The sequence below is a fragment of the Antechinus flavipes genome, chromosome 6, assembly GCF_016432865.1.
Source record: "Antechinus flavipes isolate AdamAnt ecotype Samford, QLD, Australia chromosome 6, AdamAnt_v2, whole genome shotgun sequence".
NCBI classification, from domain to species: Eukaryota; Metazoa; Chordata; class Mammalia; order Dasyuromorphia; family Dasyuridae; genus Antechinus; species Antechinus flavipes.
This window is the reverse complement of record NC_067403.1, coordinates 259,763,326-259,781,867: the sequence shown is the minus strand read 5'-3', so window position 1 is coordinate 259,781,867 and position 18,542 is coordinate 259,763,326. Positions and strand designations below refer to the sequence as shown.

The window sequence follows — 18,542 nt, the reverse complement described above, 5'->3', positions numbered from 1 at the left end:
GAGGCTGCCCCAGGTCTTCAATTCTTTCCTTCCAAGAGGGAAGAAATGGCTGGAGAGATCTTTTTCTATGAAAAAGATCTAGGGGACTCAAGAGATCACAAGCTCAACAGCACAGCAGCCAAGAGAGCCAGCTCAGCACCCAAGATTAGTTTGGGGATGATCCCTGGGGACTCCTGCTTTCCATTTTTGGCGTTGCTCTCCAGGAGGGCCGGGGATTTCCAGATAGAATTGGCCAGAATGGTGAAGGGCCTGGAATTGATTAGCAGAAGGGAAATGGACATGTATAACCTGGACAGGACTCGGGGTGGGCAGTCGGAGCAGCTGCCAAGTACCCGAAGGGCCCTTGGAGAGAAGCAGCAGCCAACTTTGTCCCGCTTGGCCCCGGGGACAGATCTATAAACGAGGGCGGATTTGGGCTTGTGGAATGGGCGGCCTCCAGAGGGAGTGACCTCCCTTGTTCATGCTGGAGGGCCTCCATTTTTGCTGGGAAGTAGATTCTTATTTGTGGGTGGGCTTGCCCCGGATGGCTTCGGAGCTTCACTGGGACTCTGAGATCTGAGACCTCCTGACCTCTGCGGCTCTCACCTGTCTTCCCAGCACCTGGAAGGTTGATTCTTCCAAGATCTAACCCACAATCTTCTAACTGAGTCATGAGGAAAATAACCTATTTAGTCTTCTAATGAGTGTTCACTTAAATTATAGTCTTGGGCCTTTTAATTATAGTAGAGAAACCACAGTGTGATCTGCCCTAAATCCTCCCTCAGTTCTGGGGTCTAACTTATTAAATTGCATTCAAGGTTCCAGCTCTTGGCAGTGGGACGAGAGACCCTGACCCATCTTGGAACATTGCTTCCCCGCAGTAGGCCCAGATTACCAAAGCTTCTCACACTGTCCGTGTGTCCATGTGGATGCCCATGAAAACTGAAGCTGAGAAGGCAGTCCCTCGGAGCACATCTCAGCTGGTCCCGTTGGCTAATGTGGAGAACTGCACGGTTTTCAGATGAGAAAGCAAGCCGGCAACATGGCTGGAAAGGTGAAGGGGGCTTGGGTCCTATCTCAGATACTAGCTCTACAAAAAGCCTTTTCCTCTTTGGGTCTCAGTTTCCCCCACCTATAAAATGGGTTTATAATGCAACTCACGTCCTTGGATTTTTCTTTTTATTCACAATGATCCAAGTAAAAAGTCTTCGGAAAATACTTTCCTCACTCCTACAAACCAATGATGAGTAGAGGGAGTTCCACTAAGGGGGTTAAAGTGGCAGAAAAGTGAGGAGAGGCTGAGCTAGGCTTGGGATCTGGGTCCCCTGATGACAAATCCAGCTGGATTTCAAAGTCCCCAGAGTTCTCCAATCCCGGGTGAGAACGCTGTAAAAAATCTCTGCGATTACTGTCAATTGTCTCAGCCGCGGGGCTGGCTGGGCCAAGTGAAACTGGCAGCCCTGTTGAAGACAGCAGGCTGGAGGTGATTCATCTGCCACCCTCAATACCCAGCTTTGTTCCCACAGGGACGGCAAGGCTGGGGCCTGCCTCAGATGGAGCTCAAGGCCGGAAGCGGGTTGTGGCTGTGGCAGAAACGGGGGGTGTGATGAGTTCAGACAGAAGCCCAAGGGGGAGAAGGATTTAACTGGGAGAGGCTCCATGTATCTGAGCCTCTCTGGGTACAGCGGGCACTTCTCCTCCAACAAGACAACTTCCTTTGCCTAAATTGCATCCTAAGAAGCTCGAAGGCAGCACCAGCCTCAGAGTAGTCACCTGTCTGCCTTCCATAGAAGCAGGACCTTGAGCAATTAATCAGTCACTCAACAGATCCTTATTAAGCCCTTACTCAGAGCCAGGCCTTATGGCAGGCGTGGGGGCTATTGTTAAAAAGCAGAAAGCCGGCCCTGCCCACCCACGAGCTTATGTTCTAATGGAAGAGACAGAGTTACATCCGTCTGCCGTCAATGAAAGTTGGACTAGACTGGGCCAAGATGGGAAGCGGGGAGTCTCCTGAAGAGGCTTTTTGGGGAGCTGGCAGCTGGGCACTGAGGGACAGAAGGACCCGAGCTGGTGCCTCTGGGGTCAGCTGCTTCCTGTGCCTGGTCTTCGGCAAGGGCAGGCTCCCAGCCCCTGGACAGCTGGGAAGGGAGAAGGAAGTCCCACGGCAGCTTCCCCACTGGAGTCCTCACTGAGTGTTTCCTCCACCACACCCTTAAGGAGTGGATACAAAAGCCTTTTTTCCCCTTTTGCCTAATTTCTCCCTGGTGACCTGCCAACATGCACAGTTCTGAGCCTGTGATGGCTTGCTGAGAGCACATGCTGATAAAACGCCTGTTCTGTGGAAGGGGAAAAATCGTACGGTCCCCATCCTGGGGGAGTTTATGTTTTCCTGGGGGACAGCAAGCAAGGATGCGGTACAGCAACCCAGGTTGGAAGGGGTTAAGGCAAAGGTGAAAACCAGATGGAGTTTGTGAAGAAGGAAAGAGAGCATTATAACTAGAAGGTGCAAGGAAGGCTTCATGGAAGAGGAGGTTAGCCTTGAAGGAAGATGATTCTGAACAGATGCAGGGAGCACCGTGGAAGGTTCCCTTCTTGGCCCCTGCTTCTGCCCATGTGGTGGCTCAATGCTGGGAGGACTGGGCATCTGGGCAGGATATGGCAAGCTCTGGGCAGTCCCTTAGTCCTTTCTCCTCCCTGTGACATCAGCAGGGCATGGGATACTAGGTCAGCTAAAAGAAAAGCTACATTCTGTCTCTTCACCTAATGGAGGACGAGTGGGTGGGATGGGCAGTGCTCTCTGCCGTGATCCTGCTGCTGCTAACCTTTTATGTTGCATTTCTTTTCTGGGCAGCTAACACCATTCTCAGGTGGGTTATAGGTAGGCTTGGGGGCAGCCCTGGAGAGCTGCTCCCTCTGACTTCTGAAAGACTGCCTGGACCTGGCTAGGGGCAGTTCCTGCACCAGAGAAGATGGCCAACAAAAAGAGGGTTGGCCCAAACCTCAACCTGCAGTTTTACCCAAAGAGATGAACTGGGAACTTGGGCAGGGGAAGCTGAGGTGAAAAAAAAAAGATGCCTTAATTAGCCATTCTGCAACCACTTTATGTTCCGATGAAGCTAAAGTATTAAGTTGTTAGAAGTCAAATTACTAAATACTAGTGAGACATTTTGTTAATGTGAGCTAGGAATCTTTCATATTTAGCATTTCTTTTGTGGTAACGTGGGAAAAAGAAAAACTGTGGGAAAAATTTCTTGGTAGGAATAAGTTATCTGTGTTTTACCTGATAAAATCCACACATTGAATATCTTTGACTCTCCCTCTTTGGAGAAATCCTAGAAGTGAGTCATAATCTAAATTATGAGTAAACTTATTCCTAAAGGTGCCAGGGTAGGGATTTAATGAGCCAAAGAATAGGAGAAAATGGTGCTTAACTGCTCTGATTATATGCCAAGGTTTCCCAGGACTGACTATAGTTCAAACTATAAGTTTGGGTCGAGAAAAGAAACTTCTCCTTCCTTTGGGAAGGAAGTGCAGTAGTACGTCGGTCCTATGGGCCCACTAGTAGTTCCTCAAGGTTAGACAGGGATGAGGGGGGGAAGCATTCCAGGTATAAGGTCTTTTTCTTCTAAAGGCAATTGGGAGCCCACTGGATCTATGGAATATGTAGTAGGTTCTCAGGAAATACATACACACACACACATGTTGATTGAAGGACCACATGAAAGGGCTGTTAGTTATGCTGAGTAAACTGCTTGGTTAAAGCAAATGGAAATAATGTTTGTTGAAGCAAATTAAATTGAATTGCGTCATTCTCCACCATCCACCACTTCATGACACACTTTTTTTTTGTTAGAGAATAGAGTCCCTTTTTGGTAGCAAGCGTGAGGATGAATTTGAAATCATGGTGCTGAGAAAATATCATTAAGGTTCCTTCCAACCTTTAAAATTCTTTGAATCTCTGAGTAACCAATCCATGTCCTCAAAAGTAAGGGAAATGGGGTGAGGACAGCAATCAAGTTAGTTAAAGTTAGTTTATATTTCTGGTAGAGTTGACTAAGCTGAAGGAGGGTATGTTGAATTGCTGACAGTGGCCATGTGTTATAATAATTCAGTTGGTTTTTCCTTCAAGTATTTAGATGTTAGGCCATTTAGTGTGAATGTAACACATGTACATAGATACATTTAAAATATTTAGTACTGACATTGTTTTATTATCAGTGGAGCATTGAAGTTTAATGTAATTTGCCTTCATGAATGGATGCTTTGGAAACAATGTCTCTGAAACATATCTATTTTTAATGTTTCCTAATCTGAGATCAAGCCTGGTACTTCTGTTTTTTAAACAAAATCACAATTCTATTCCCACTCTTCATTTTCACTCTATAAATCTTTATGTTTTTAGTGTGTTTCTAAATTCTAAAAATTAAATATTTAATGGTTAGGTTTTGCTTTTTAATCAATTTAGCCACTATCCTCCATTTTATGGGCAAGTTCTATCCATTAACATTCACAGTTGTGACTGAATTTGCTTTCATTTCCATTAAATTCTATTAAAACGTTTCTCTTCCTTCCTCTCCCTTTTTCTTATTTTAATTGTAGTTAGGATATCGTTTGAAGAAGAGATTCTGGGCCAATAATTTAATTTTAAAAAATGACAACAGATAAAAGGCCTTAAAATATAGGATGAAGTAGTTTAGATTTGACATGACTAAGGCTGTGTTTACACACTTTGTACCCACACTTTCTACAGGCCCCTTATCAAGTCTCTGTGATTTGGTCAGTGTTTACAGTTTCTCCACTCATACTTAACTGCAATTTAATAGAGAATTTTTTGGAAGTCAATTATGATGTAAAAATTCAACCCTTAGGAGGAATCCCTCAGTTTCTAGCTGGGCAAGTCCTTAGGGAGGGACAGTTGCTGCAGGCTTTCCAGGTGCACTTGCCAGAGGATGTGTTCAAAGAAGGATTTTCCTCCCCTATATTAAGAGACCTCAAGGACACAACCTCAAGGAGGATGCTAAGTGGACTAGTTAATTACCCACATCTGGTGAGTTCTGTCCAAATAATCCCTGAGGCAAACCTGTGCAACCAGTCCCTGGAAGACTTCAGAAGAGCAAATAACAAAGCCTCCAATTTCTGCAGTCCTTTTCAGGCTTGATTAATTGATTTACAAACACTGCCCTCACAGAGACTACCAGAAACAAGCTATTCAAGGATTATCCCTTCTGTTTTGGTAAATGAAGAACTGAGGCTTCCAGAAATTATAGCTCTAAGTGTAAGAACTGAGAGGCCATCTTAGGCCTCCTAACTCTAAGAATACATTAAGCCAAAGAGAAGGAAGGATGGGCTGGGGAAAAGGGGATTTAGGATTTTGCTTCTGCTGAGCCAGAATTAATTGAATTTAAAAACCTCCTACCTTTCCTCCTATGTAAAATGGGGAAGCCACTCTGTATTTACTTTGTGTATTCTCATATATGGATGTGTTACTTCCCCCAAGATTATGGGAGACCCTTGGGAGCAGGGCGAACACAAAGCCCAGCATGGTCCCTGGCGCAGAGTAGGTGCTTTGCAAATGTTTAATGACTGACAGAGGAAAGGACCTCTGACCCCCCTGCCCGCCTGTGCTCACCCATGGTAAGAGAACTCTGCAGGAGCTGATGGGTAATTGGGGGGGCCCTGAGAGAATCAGAGGCTTCTGCTGCTCACTTTGCAACAAACAAGCCCGGGTTTTTATCTACCTGCCTCAGAGGCCCCGCTGTTCTCAGAGGATGCCCACAACGGCTTGCCTCCAAATGGCAAATGAGGGTTGCTGGCAGAAGCGGTCCCTGGAGAAAGCCAGGCCCCGTGTGGCTCTGCAGATGGGCTCGGAGGGCTTCCCTCGGGAGGGCCGCAGGCCCGGAATAAGGAGGTACAAACACACTTTCAGAAAGCTCGCGCCCGATTTCTGAGGGCTCTCCAAGCAGCCGTAACCTTTCCCGAGGGCTCGACCCCCTGCTTCGGCCTGAGACCCTGGATGAAGCCTTTCCTTCCTAAGCTCCCCGTCTGTTTGCTCACTTCCCCGGGGACTGATTGCTTCTAACACTGAACTAGAGAACACAGGGAAGGTCAAGGTGCTTCTCCTCTGCCAAAAACCCCGAGACCTTTTCTCCGCTTAGAAACTTCTTCCTATCATTTGGAAATTTATAAACAACGGGCGCCATTTTGATCTCGGTGGAGCAGCCGGCTGTGTCTCTGGGGGACAATTCCATCAACAACAAGCTAAGGGGGAGGGGCCCAGTGAGACCAGGGGCACGTTCCTGATTCTGTTTGTCCATGACTGAGCCCAGGCTGGGAGAAAGGGGGAGGAGACTCCCTTCCCAAGGATGGAAGAGCTCTTCTACTTTGGAAGAGCCCTCACTGGGCAGAAGGTCTCCCAATCTCAAGCCCAAATCCGCCTCTGCTTCAGGCTCCCTTCTCTCCTCTCTGTGGCTGAGCAGAGCAAGCCGGGACCCTCCCCACGAGGGCCCTTCAAAGATCCGCAGAGAGGTCTCCTGACTCACGGCCTAAACACACCCAACTTCCTTCACTCCGTCCCGCTCTCTCCAGAACCTTCACTGTCCTTGCCCTGATCTGCCCTGAGGGCAGAGGCCGGTGCTCCGGTAGGGATCCCCGCAGGGGGATAAATGTAGACTCTGGTCCACCTACTCATTCTCTCCCTCCCTCATTCACTCAACAAGCATTTGTGAGACTCATCTCAAGCAGATCAGGTCCTGCTACCAGGGACAATGGAAAGGGGAGAGAGCCGGGGCTGGGGCAGGTCCGGGGAGCACCCCTGCGTTGGGGCCATTGTCCTCGGAGCCAACTGGCTCCTCTAAAGATCATCCGCAGGAAGGGCTGAGAGCTTCCCGTTGGCTGCTCTTTGCCATTTCACACTTGGGTGTTTGTGTTGTTCTTGGACACGAATCCCGGGTGAACGTGAACCTTGAGCTCTGGAAGGAGCCGAGCCGCGTTCTCGACTGGTCTCTGGCTCGGACGCGCCCCAGTCACGGGCCCTTGGCAAAGGGATCCAAGGACAATCTACTTCTCACACCGCTCAGAGGGTTCCCTTCCCTCCCGTCCCAGGGGAAAACATGGCTCTTCTCCTCTCCAAGGCAAACTCCTCAGCATGCGCAAGGAGTCTCACCCTCTCCACCTTCCCGTGCAACGCTTCCTCTCTCATCAACTCCAAACAACGTGCAAACTCCAGCCAGCCGTCCCCTCCTCTGCCGACTAGAACACGCCGCCTCCCTTGGTCCGACCAAGCCTGCGGCTGCTCTCCCATCTCTGGCCGCCTCTTAAACCCTCGGGGAAGCCACTGACCTTCCTCTCCTCGCCCCCCCCCCCCCCAGGACTTCCACAATCAGAGTCACCAACTGCTCTCTCCCAAGGTTCCTGGTGGCCAGTTCTCTGGCCCTTTCTCCCCTCCTGCTCTGTGACTCTGACCCCGAGGAGCTTCTTCCTCCTGACCCCGAGGAGCTTCTTCCTCCTGACCCACCAGACCCCTCTGGCTCTGGGCCGCGGGGCCTCCACCTCGTACGGTTCTTCCCTGTGTGGCTCCTCCTCAGTCTGCTCTGCCGCATCGTCATCCAGCTCGTGCTTCTCAACCCCGGCTGTCCCGCTCCCCCAAACTGAGATCTCTCTGTTAGCTCTCATCCACCCCAGGGATTCAGTGAGCGTCTCGATGCCTTTAGTCCATGTCCAGCCTTAAACTACCTGCCCTCGAGCCACAAATCCCTCACTACTTCTCAGTCATGTCAAGCTGAGTCATGAGAACCTAAAACTCAAGTCATGACCTCCCCCCTTCCTTCCCTTTCCCTGTGCTCCAGGGCCTTCCTCCTCCCAAAGCTGTGTATCCCACCCCAAGTCCCCCAGGCCAGGTCACCTCGTTCTCTCTCACGCTCCTTCAAAAAATGAAAGCCCCCCGAGGCAGCCCTTTCCGCCAAGGCCCCCCGGGCCGCTTACTCACCCCACAGCGCCATGAAGATGGAGAAGAAGACGGTGGCCGGGTTGTCGAAGAAGTGGCTGGCGCGGGCCGTGGCGCAGGCGGAGCTCAGCTTCCAGTAGCTGCAGGTCCGGTCGCACAGGGGGCACATGGTGATGTTGTTCCGGTGGTCGCACATCTCCATGCTGCAGAGAGGGGGCAAGAGTCAGGCTTGGGCCCAGCCCAGGGGGTGGGGGCAGGGGAGCTGCAGGGGAGGACCAGGAGGAGGACCGGCCTTTGTGGTCCCAGAGCCGGCCGTCCCCAGCTGGAGGGGAGGACTAGAAGGAGGACCAGGCTTTGTGGTCCCAGAGCCGGCTGTCCCAGCTGGAGGGGAGGACCAGGAGGAGGACCGGCCTTTGTGGTCCCAGAGCCGGCCGTCCCAGCTGGAGGGGAGGACCAGGAGGAGGACCAGGCTTCGTGGTCCCAGAGCCGGCCGCCCCAGCTGGAGGGGAGGACCAGGAGGACACCAGGCTTCGTGGTCCCAGAGCAGGCCTCGGACGGAACATCTCACCCAGGGGAGTCCACCCCTGCTTTCCTCTCACCTTGGCTGGCCCCCTCCCATCCCCCTCCCTTCCCTGCAGTTCTAAGACAGCTGAGACCCAGCACAGTAAAGTCCAGGAAACGGAGGAGGACGAGCGACTACTATTGGGCGTTGCTGTCGACTGCTGCCGTTGCCACGGGATTTTAAGCTGGGCAAACACTGACAGACTTTTGTCTGATCCTCCGACAGTCTTGGGCAGCTACGATGCCACTTTACAGAAGGGGAAACTGAGGCTGAGGCCAGGTCAGGGCTTCCCCTGGGTCACAGGCCTCCATCCCGCGGCCCATCCGTTCTGAGATGCTGTACGCCTGCTCCAGCTTCCGGGGCTTGGAGGCGGCTTTCCGCCGGTCCCTGGGGGAGCCATTCAGGCCCCTCTGGTCTTACTGAAGGCCCTGGGGGCGGGGCTGGGGAACGGCCACATTGCCTCGTTTTCTCCCCAAGGTAAGTCCAGGTCTGTGCTCCCTACTCAGGAACCTGCCCCTGGGGCTCGGGGGCTCGGCGACCCTGAGGTCCCAGTGACCTCGGCTGCCGAGCGGGGACAAACCCCCCACGGGGCCCAACCCCCGAGCGCCCGCTCCCCCTCTGAGCGGGATCACAGCCCCCGGGCCGGGCTCAGAGCCGGGCCCCACGGAGCTCCCCGGGTCGCCCCGGCCCCCAGACTGTGTACTTTGGCTCCTCCTTTTCCTTCCTTGTTTCCTTTTCTCCCCCAGGTTTGTTCCGAGTTCCCCCTCTCGGGAGCTGCAGAAAGGCTCCCTTTTATTCTAAGACCGAGGGATTTAGAAAGAAAACACAGGCCCAGTGCCTCCGGTGCCCGCTGCCCGTCTCCGTGCCCCCCCGAGCTTTCTCTGACCTCAGAGAACGCTTCAGTTTCTTGGGCAAACAGACCCCGGGCAGGAAAGCTGAGCTTCTTGGAAAGCGCTGCCCCTTGGCCCCGGCCCCTCCCCACCCCCTCCTGTCTCCCGGACTCCTTCCCGGCCCAGGAGGGGGAGAAGGGGGGTTGGCAGCTGCCGGGAGTGGCCCACATCATTCAGGGGAAAGGGCCCAGGCGGCTTCTGCCGTGGCCTCCACAGGAGAAGGAAAATCACCGAACTCCCCGGGAGCTGGCCGGCCTCGGGGGCTTCAGGGGCCTCAGGGGCAGCTCCGGCCTCCGGGGCGTTAAGCCCTTCCCGGGCAGGCCTGGGGCCGTCCATATTTAGGGACCTTCGGCTCCCCTCGGGGCCGGCTCCTTTCTGGTCATTCCAGCGCCCAGACAATCAACACGTCCCCGGCCACAAGTGACTTTGTCCAGCTTATCTCAGGCCGGGCGGGGACCGGCCCCGGTGCCCAGGTCCCAACGCGCACCAGTCCTGAACCCTTCGGGGCCCTGGGAGCTCTCAGGGAGGGGGCAGTGCAGCTTCCGAAGGGCAGTAGGACGGCAGCCCTCAGGCCAGTCCCTCCTGCGCCCACACTCCCGGCCCTATGGGGAGGCTAGAATAAGGTGCTGCCCGCGAAAAGCTGAGCACGGCCCTCGGCAGCTGGGGGCTCACTCAAGGCTTGCTCCCCTCCCTCTCTGCGCGCCTCCTCCACTTGACCCATTTGCTAGATGAAAAAACTGAGGCCAGCAGAGAGCCAGGCAGTTGACTCCATGCTTGTTAAGTCCGTGTTGGGTCACATCTCCTTTTTTGTTTTGTTTTCTGGTTCATGTCTCTAAGGCAGGTCCTGTAAACAGCCATAAAACTACTGCATAGAACCAAAGAGCCGCCGAGCGAAAGGGCCACAGAGCCGGCCCGCTCAGCCCTAAGCCCTCCTGGGAAAGGGCCACGGAGCCGGCCCACTCGGCCCTAAGCCCTCCTGGGAAAGGGCCACGGAGCCGGCCCGCTCAGCCCTAAGCCCTCCTGGGAAAGGGCCACGGAGCCGGCCCGCCTCGGCCCGAAGCCCTCCTGGGAAAGGGCCACGGAGCCGGCCCACTCAGCCCTAAGCCCTCCTGGGAAAGGGCCACAGAGCCGGCCCGCTCGGCCCGAAGCCCTCCTGGGAAAGGGCCACAGAGCCGGCCTGCCTCGGTCCGAAGCCCTCCTGGGAAAGGGCCACGGAGCCGGCCCGCTCGGCCCGAAGCCCTCCTGGGAAAGGGCCACGGAGCCGGCCCGCTCGGGCCGAAGCCCTCCTGGGAAAGGGCCACGGAGCCGGCCCGCTCGGGCCGAAGCCCTCCTGGGAAAGGGCGCACCTCGCTTCCTGAGGCCGCCGGCCCACACCGGGATGTCTCTTCCCCGACAGGGCCCGAATCTGCCTTACTAGAACATCCACGCTTAGCTGGTTCTGCCCCCCGGGTCCTAGTACAAGCTGGCCGGCACTGAAAGGCCCTTTATTTATTTTATCTGCAAATGGGGAAAATAGTCCCAAAAGGACAGAAAGAGCGTCGGGGGCTCCGAAGCCTGCGCTATGTGCCGAGCATGTGCTTAGTGCAGAGGGGAGTCCCTGACCTCTAGGAAAGACCTCTTGGAAGAAGAGAGAATATACTGACGGGGGGGGCAGTGGCTGAAGGGTGAGGGGGACCCCACTTTCCCGGAGCCAAGCCAGTCCTGAAGCCGCTGGTGCCCTGGCACCGAAGCAGGCAGCAGCACACAGTAGGGCACAGAACTCTGGGCTGGGAGCCACTCGCTTCCCAAGTCCCTTTCCCCTCACGCTTTGGGTCCCAGGAGTTCGGGGCAGCGAGCTCACTGTGGCCTGTGACGACCCCAGACCAGGCTCGAGCAGCCCCTCAGTCCTGGGCTTTCTCCCAGATCGGCCCATGCGAACGTTGCCGTTTTTCAGAGCCGACACTAAGCCCTCTTTTGCCACCAGCCGTGCTCAGGAAGCAAAGGCTTCGTTTCTGCCAAGTTCCCCCTCACGACTGGGCTGATGATGGGCAAGGAGCGGGGAGCAGAGACGGGCTTCAGAGAGCCCCGGGAAGCGCCCGGCCCGCTCCCTCACTTCCCTGGGGGGCAGCTGACTCTGACCGAGAACTACAGGAGGACCGGGAGATCCCCTCCTCGATCCCAACGGCAGGAACTTTTATCACAAAGGGCTTGTGCCCGCAATGACTCTCCTTCTCTCAGCGAATCCACTGAACTACCTGGCTCGCTTCCAGGACCCTTCTGCTTTCCTCAGGACGGATGGAATGACCCTGGAGACTTTCAGGGAGAACCATGGGAGGAGGACGCCCAAGGACTTGGAAGTGGTGGGAAGGAAGGCAAAGGTCACGTGCTCCAGTCTCATTTGTAGGTGAGGAAATTCGGGGGCAGGGAGGGGGCTTGACCGCTGGCCCAGGGGCCGACGACTAAAATTCAGCTCTAGGGATCAGGACTCGTGATCACATTGAACACTTTCAAGGGGATTATTATTACTATTAATAATAATAATAATTATTATTATTATTTTTGCCCTACCTGGGTATGTTATCGTCAACAGTGAGACACCCGTAGAGGAAGACGATGATCCCGACGATCGAAGCTGGAATAAGCATCTCAGTGTAGACGCCCAGCCAGGCAAAGTACAGGCCCACCTTCTCTCCAAAGTACTTCCTGGAACCGAGGAGAGGGAATCGCGCGGTCGGTGACCTGAGAGACTTGTGAAAGCTGCCCCGTCCCCATCCTCCAAGGCCTGCTGCCGGCTGGCTATCCCGGTGGCGGAGAAGGGGGGTCCGAGCCCCGGCCAGTCCTTCCTCTCTCTCCTCCATCGCTCACATCTCTCCCTCTCTCCCCCCTTCCCCTCCCACCCCCCAGGTTTCTCCCTCTCCTCTCTCATTTTGACACAAAGGGACGATCCTGGCCTTCCGGGCCGGCCCCATCTTCCGTCCCTTCTTCATTCTCCTGAGAAGAATCTTTTGCTCAGAACCACCAGAGAAAGGGGCTCCCTGGAGGAGCTCCTCTGTTTCCTGACTGTCCCCTCCTGTCCATCGTGTACCTAGCGCCTCCCTCCCAGCCGCCCAGCTGACGAGCTAAGGGATGGAGAGGCCGGCCGGGGCTGGGAGCTGAGGAGGCCCAGGAAAGGGGCCTTCTGCCTCCAAGTGGGGCTTTCCCTCGAAGTCCCTTGTCTATCTTATAGAGACCCGAAGGTCTCTGGGTCAGACACCTCACTGAACGGCCCAAGGGAGAGAAAGCAGCGCGTTCTCCAGGGGAGCGGGGTCGGTGAAGGAGCCCTGATCTCCTCCAAGTCCACCAGCTTCCACTGTTAGGGACTTAGAATCCCTTTCCCTGAGGGGCCTGGCCAGTCTCCCATGACCTCTAGCTAGAGGGGCCGTCCCAGGCCGAGTCACCTCACCTGATCAGGTCAATGGGCTGGTACTTGTAGAAGGCTCCATAGGTGGCCCACTCCTCACACAGAATCTGGAAAACAAAAGGGGGAGGAAGGGGAGGGAGTCCTACGGCTGCCTCCTCCGTGCCCCAGGAGGCCCGGGGGACTGTGCTGGGGGCTTTCCTGGGTCATTTCCCGGGACAGGAGGATGGCAGCAGGGGCCGGGCCTGGAGGGCCGATTATGGCCTCAGGGAAGACGAAGGTTCCCGTGCTGCTCCTGACGCAGAACGCTCGGGCGATCCCCAACGTGGCTCTGAGTTTCTACAAACGAGTGGCCTTCGGGCATTAGCGGATAGAACTTTGTACCCAGAATTCTCCTCCCCATGAAATTTCCTTCGGGACCCCACCCACCACCGTGGGCAGGAAAACGTGGGCTCTTCGTTGGAAATTGTGGGTTTCCTGTGCTCCGGTCCCTCGAGCACGCCCACGCTCTCCATGGGAAACAGCAGAAAAAGCTCCTCGGAGGGGACAGCCGCATGGGGACGGCCTTCGGGGCAAACCGAACACGGCTCAGTTTCTCCTGGGAGAGCTGGAGGGACTATTTATAACCTTCAGGGAAAACGGCCCCCTCACACGCACAAGCGCAGTTCCCTGCTCCCAGCCTTTGGACCCTGGGGAATGGGGCGCCCCAGCCTTTCAGGGAAGGGCTCTGTAGCAGGGTGAAGTCTCTGGTCTGGGGGGGGGGAGCCTTTAACCACTCCCCTCCTTTCCCATCAGGTCCACACTGTTCCCTTCCTCCCTAGGTGGGTGGCCACCGGGTGGGCCGCAGGCACCCATACGGGGCACGTGCTGGGACCGGGGCCTTAGACTGGGCACGACACCCCCACGTTTCAGCCCTCTCCTTGCCTATCACTCCATCTGGTCTCCACTCTGCGTTGGAACTGCTCAGCCACTGAGCCTCGCAAAAAAGAGGAACCAGGACTTTATTCTCTACCACGTGGATGGATTTCCTTCCTTCCTTCCTTCCTTCCTTCCTTCCTTCCTTCCTTCCTTCCTTCCTTCTTCCTTCCTTCCTTCCTTCCTTCCTTCCTTCCCTCCTTCCTTCCTTCCTTCCTTCCCTCCTTCCTTCCTTCCTTCCCTCCTTCCTTCCTTCCTTCCTTCCTTCCCTCCTTCCTTCCTTCCTTCCTTCCCTCCTTCCTTCCTTCCTTCCTTCCCTCCTTCCTTCCTTCCTTCCTTCCTTCCTTCCTTCCTTCCTTCCTTCCTTCCTTCCTTCCTTCCTTCCTTCCTTCCTTCCCTCTTTCCTTCCTCCCTCCCCTCTTCTTCCCCCCTCCCTTCCCTTTTCTATACCCCTTCCTTCCTCCTTTCTTTCTTTTTCTGAGGCAATTGGGGTTAAATGACTTGCCAGGGTCCCACAGCTAGGAAGTATTAAGTGTCTGACACTAGATCTGAACTGACTTTAGGGCCGGTGTTCTATCCACTGTGCCCCTAGCTGCTTCTCAATTGCCAATTTCTACAAGTTTCCTGTGCCATATCCAGGGCCACATGGGACTCGGGGCTGTATCCCCTTAGGGCAACTTGCCATTCTTGGCCGGGTGCAGGAAGGCCCAGATAGCATCGCTGAGTGATTGGGACATTTGTATTTCTTCTGGATAAAGGGTAAAAGATCGAGCTCTGGGGGAAAAGACCAAGTTCTGGGGTAAAAGACCAAGTTCTGGGGTAAACGACCAAGCTCTGGGGGAAAAGACCGAGCTCTGGGGCACGTAACCGAAATCACACAATGGAGAATGGCATTTGTGGTGGCCTGGGGCAGCAGCCCGGCAGTGCCACAGTCAGGATGTTGGGGGCCCTCCCGACGACCTTTAACATTCTGGGACGGCCCAAGGCGAGGCCCTCTGCTGAGGGGAAGGGGCTGGGGGCCCAGTGATGGAGGGTCACTGTGGGGATCAGACAAGAGCCAGGTTTGGGTGGCCATCCCTGCCTTCAGTGTCTCCTCTTCAACCCATCTAAAGCAGCTGTGACCATGTTGTTACTTCCTGCAGTCTTCCCCCTCCCCATAATCCTCAGGGGCTCCTAGTCACCTCTAGGGTCAAGCGCCAGTTTCAGCATTTATTATTTGGCTCACTTCCCCCCGTTGCCTCTTTCTCCCTTTGTTCCTCGCACACCCCACTTTCATTTCCCATCTCCAAGCCTTTGCCCACATCCAGATGCACCTTCTCAGGCTCTCTGGGGCTCTCTCAGAATCCTGCTTCCTTCAGAGTGAGCTCCCCTTCCATACCTTTCTACACCCCCTCCTTCCCCCCCATATCGAAGGTCTGTGGGTTTGTATTCTGAACACCCTGTTACACACCCCTCCCCTACTTCGCGGACGCCCCGGGGCTCAGGCCCATCTTGCTTCGGCTCTGTGTCCCCAGCACCCAGTAGGGCTTTGATAAATGGCTGCTGCTGGGTCCAGGACTAGCAGGAGCCATTTAGCTCAGCACAGGGACATCCTGGCCTCTGGCCAAAGTCACAGAAGACGTTCGCCAGGGATTCTGGGAGGTTTAAGCTCCCTGACAGAGAGGCGTACGGGAGCTCTGAGGCCATCAAACGTCCCCTAATTTACAACCTGAATCCAGGAGCAAACAGACCCAGAGACTCAGGCGATTTAATGAGGGTCCCTCAGCTATGAAGGGTCCAAGGCAGGACCTCAGGCCGGGGCCTCTGGCCTGAGCCCAGAGCACTTGCCCCCGTGCTAAGGGAAGGACGTGAGATCCCTGGCCTCCTCCCTCTCTGTTCCGGAGCCCCCTCCTCCCGGGAGCCCCCTGTCCTGTGCTCCCTCTGCCCACATCCGCGCCTGTCCCACAGCCCATTCTCCCCGAAGCTCCTCGGGGGCCGGGACCGTTTCCAGTTTCCTGCCCCAAAGCTGAGCTCCGAGTCCTGCGCAAGAACAGGCGCTTACTCGATGCTGTGAAGACTCGGCATTAACTTACTTTTCTGTCATTCATCTCAACGTCTTCTCCTTTATAGTCGCCCTGTTTTTTTAAAAAAAAGAAACAGGCGCCACATGACTAAAAGAAAAGGTTCGAGTGGGCGACCCCTACGGCCCTTCCCAGCCCCACAGGCTGAGATGGAGGGTCTCAGCAGCCCCACTTTACAGGTGAGCGAATGAGGAACAAAGCCCACAGCCGAAGCTCGCGCTCTGGGGGTGGAGCCCAGCCCACAATTCCCTGCTTTCTCCCCCGCTCGCCTTCTACCCCCTTGTACCGGTCAGTCCCAGTTCTGCCGTAAGCACCCTCGGAAAACTCCCGGCTCCCTGACCTGTCCGGCCTGACCTTCTCAACTTCCGCCCTGTTTCCATAGGGGCGGAGGACCGGGCGCTTCGCTCCCAGCTGTGCAGGGGTCCGGGGGGCGCACCCAGGCTGAGCGGGGGCTCAGCCCCAGAGGAAATACGTCAGCCTGGGTCCTCGGCCAGCCCCCTCCCTGGGCCCCTGGTCTTCTCTCCTGCCCAAACTGCACCGGCGCCGGCGGATTTACTGGCCGGGGCCAGAGGAGGGACGGACACGATGTCGGGGCCGCCCTCACGGCTCGCCGGACGCAGCGGGCGCTCGGGTTGGAGGCAGGACACGCGCCGCCCCCCGCCCCCCAACAGGGAGCGCCCTCTCGGACCACTTACGTCGTGCAGGGGGTAGGCCGCCGTGTAGATCCCGTTGGCCAGGAGGCTGGTGATGCCTTAAAAGAGAGAGGGAGAGGAGGCGTGAGCGGCCGGCCCGACGCCCCCCGTCCTGAAATCAGCAGAGATCTCAGCCACCGACAGAATTCATCCAAGAGAAATCAGAAATCTGGCTCCCCCGAAATCGGAAATCCCGGGACTGTTCTTCCCGGGAGGCGCCTCCCGCGTGGCTGTTACTGAGCGGAAGAGTAAAGCATGCTCGATTGTCGGATTAGAGTCCCAGAGGAGGAAAGGCCGCGGCTGGGGGCCCGGGACAGGGACCGCCTGCCCGGGGGGACAGGGACCGCCTGCCCGGGGACAGCCTGCGGTGGGAGAGGTCAGGAAAGGGCGGGGGCCGGCGAGGAGGAGACACACACGCCACCGAGATCAGTCGGAGATTGAGAAGCAGGAGGAAGAGTCCCACAGCCTTGGGCAGGAGCGGGAACGGGGCACTTACCGTATTGACCACATTTTCTCCTTTTACTTAAAAGGGCAGAATCCTTCCTTCTTGCCTCTCCTTGCCCTGTTTACACATCAGTCTATTAGTTACAGGAATGGGCCTGCGAGCGATTTAATGTTGCATTTGGAAATAAAAGGAACACTGATGGGAGAAGGGGGATCGGGGACTCGGGAAGGCCCGGGGACCGCCCCCCTTGGGGGGATCACCGCACTCCTGGGAGGGGGCGCTCCGAAGGGCGGACTTATTTCTAGGAGCGTCTCAGCCAGACCCCCAGGCGGGGCCGGGCCGGGGGTCCGCTTCTCGTAAGCGTCCGTCTGGGACAGCGGGAAGGACGCCGCTCTCGCATCCCTCCCCAAAGGCTGCCGTGGGAGGACGGCTCTGGCCTTTAAGGGATCCCAGATGAGTCCGAGCCCACGCTGCTCGCGGCGCAGAGCGCCATGTCCCGGGGCTCTAAATGGAAGGGGGTCCTTGGGAGAGTGACTAGGTCACCTCATGGCCAGAACCAAAAGGAGGGTTCATGGCGGAGCAGGAAGTTGGGACCTACATTCCAAAACGATTTCTCCCTCTGACTGAGGCGACCTTACGTAAGTCATTTCCTCTGTAAAATGAGGCTCTCTGAGGGGCCTCCCACTAGCCTTGTTGGCCTGGCTTCTGTCTCTGAAGAGGAAGGGATTCACCGTGAGTTACTGCCTTTCCCCTCGCTCCGGACTCTCTCCTCAGCGGGGCCCAGCCGGCCTTCCCTGCCCTCATGGGAGGGCGTCTCCCAGCAGCCCTGGAGGGCACTGCTATTAACACCCATTCTATAGCCGAGAAACTGAGGCAGGCAGCTTTCCTGCCTGCCTTCCCACAGGCTCGCTGACCCGTGTGAACGAGGCTCCCCAGGAACTTTCCGAAGTTACTCTGCCCTGAGCTGGGGCCGCTCCCAGCATTCTGTGCCTTGGCTGGGCAGGGATGGGGGCGTGGGAAGCAGCCCCGTTTCCGTGGGGCTCTCTAGGAAGCACAAGGCCTGGGGAGTGGCTGGGGCGTCACTTCACTAACCTGGGTCTCCTCACCTGGAAAATGAGGGGTTGGGACTGGGGGCTCTCTGGGAGCCCCCAAAGGACCGGATTGTTGGGACCGGACCATCAGGACCGGACCATCGGGACCAGATTGTCGGGACCGGACCATCGGGACCGGAGCGCTCTTTTTCTAAGTCCGGTCCTCCATCTCCCACCTCTCTGCTGCTCTCCCGGCCGTCCCCAATGCCCGGGACGCTTTCGCCACCTTCGGCACCCGTCCCTCAGAGAGCCCCCCTTACTTGGTGTTTTATGTGCATCAGCACATTGTCTCCCCGTTACAGTGGAAGCTCTTAGGGAGCAAGATCCTCATTTCTGCCTTTAAAAACCCCTGGGCAGACAGAGGGTATTTAATGATTATTCTAGAATTACAATAATCCCTAACAATTATATCTATAATTAACAATATTTAATATACTATTAATAATAATTATATATAATGATTAATAAGTGGTAGCCGGTTGCCCGATGGGTGACTCTGAGAGTCCCCTGCTCGCCTCCCTCCTCCCTGGAGGATTTTCTGTGGCTCAGGCTGCCCCCGCGGTCCCGCTCTCCGAAGGGGGCCGGAGCTC

General features: G+C 55.9%; 1 protein-coding gene across 1 annotated transcript in view; it reads right to left on the bottom strand.

The window, feature by feature from the left end:
• Positions 1-18,542, bottom strand: part of ANO1 (anoctamin 1) — a 148,040-nt gene that overhangs the window by 25,869 nt on the left and 103,629 nt on the right. Inside the window, exons 8-13 of the mRNA XM_051967318.1 lie at positions 16,913-16,978; positions 16,420-16,475; positions 15,737-15,778; positions 12,795-12,859; positions 11,921-12,055; positions 7,964-8,124 (exon numbers count right to left, since the gene is read on the bottom strand). Coding sequence (XP_051823278.1) covers positions 7,964-8,124; positions 11,921-12,055; positions 12,795-12,859; positions 15,737-15,778; positions 16,420-16,475; positions 16,913-16,978 — 525 coding nt within the window. The remainder of the gene's footprint in view (positions 1-7,963; positions 8,125-11,920; positions 12,056-12,794; positions 12,860-15,736; positions 15,779-16,419; positions 16,476-16,912; positions 16,979-18,542) is intronic.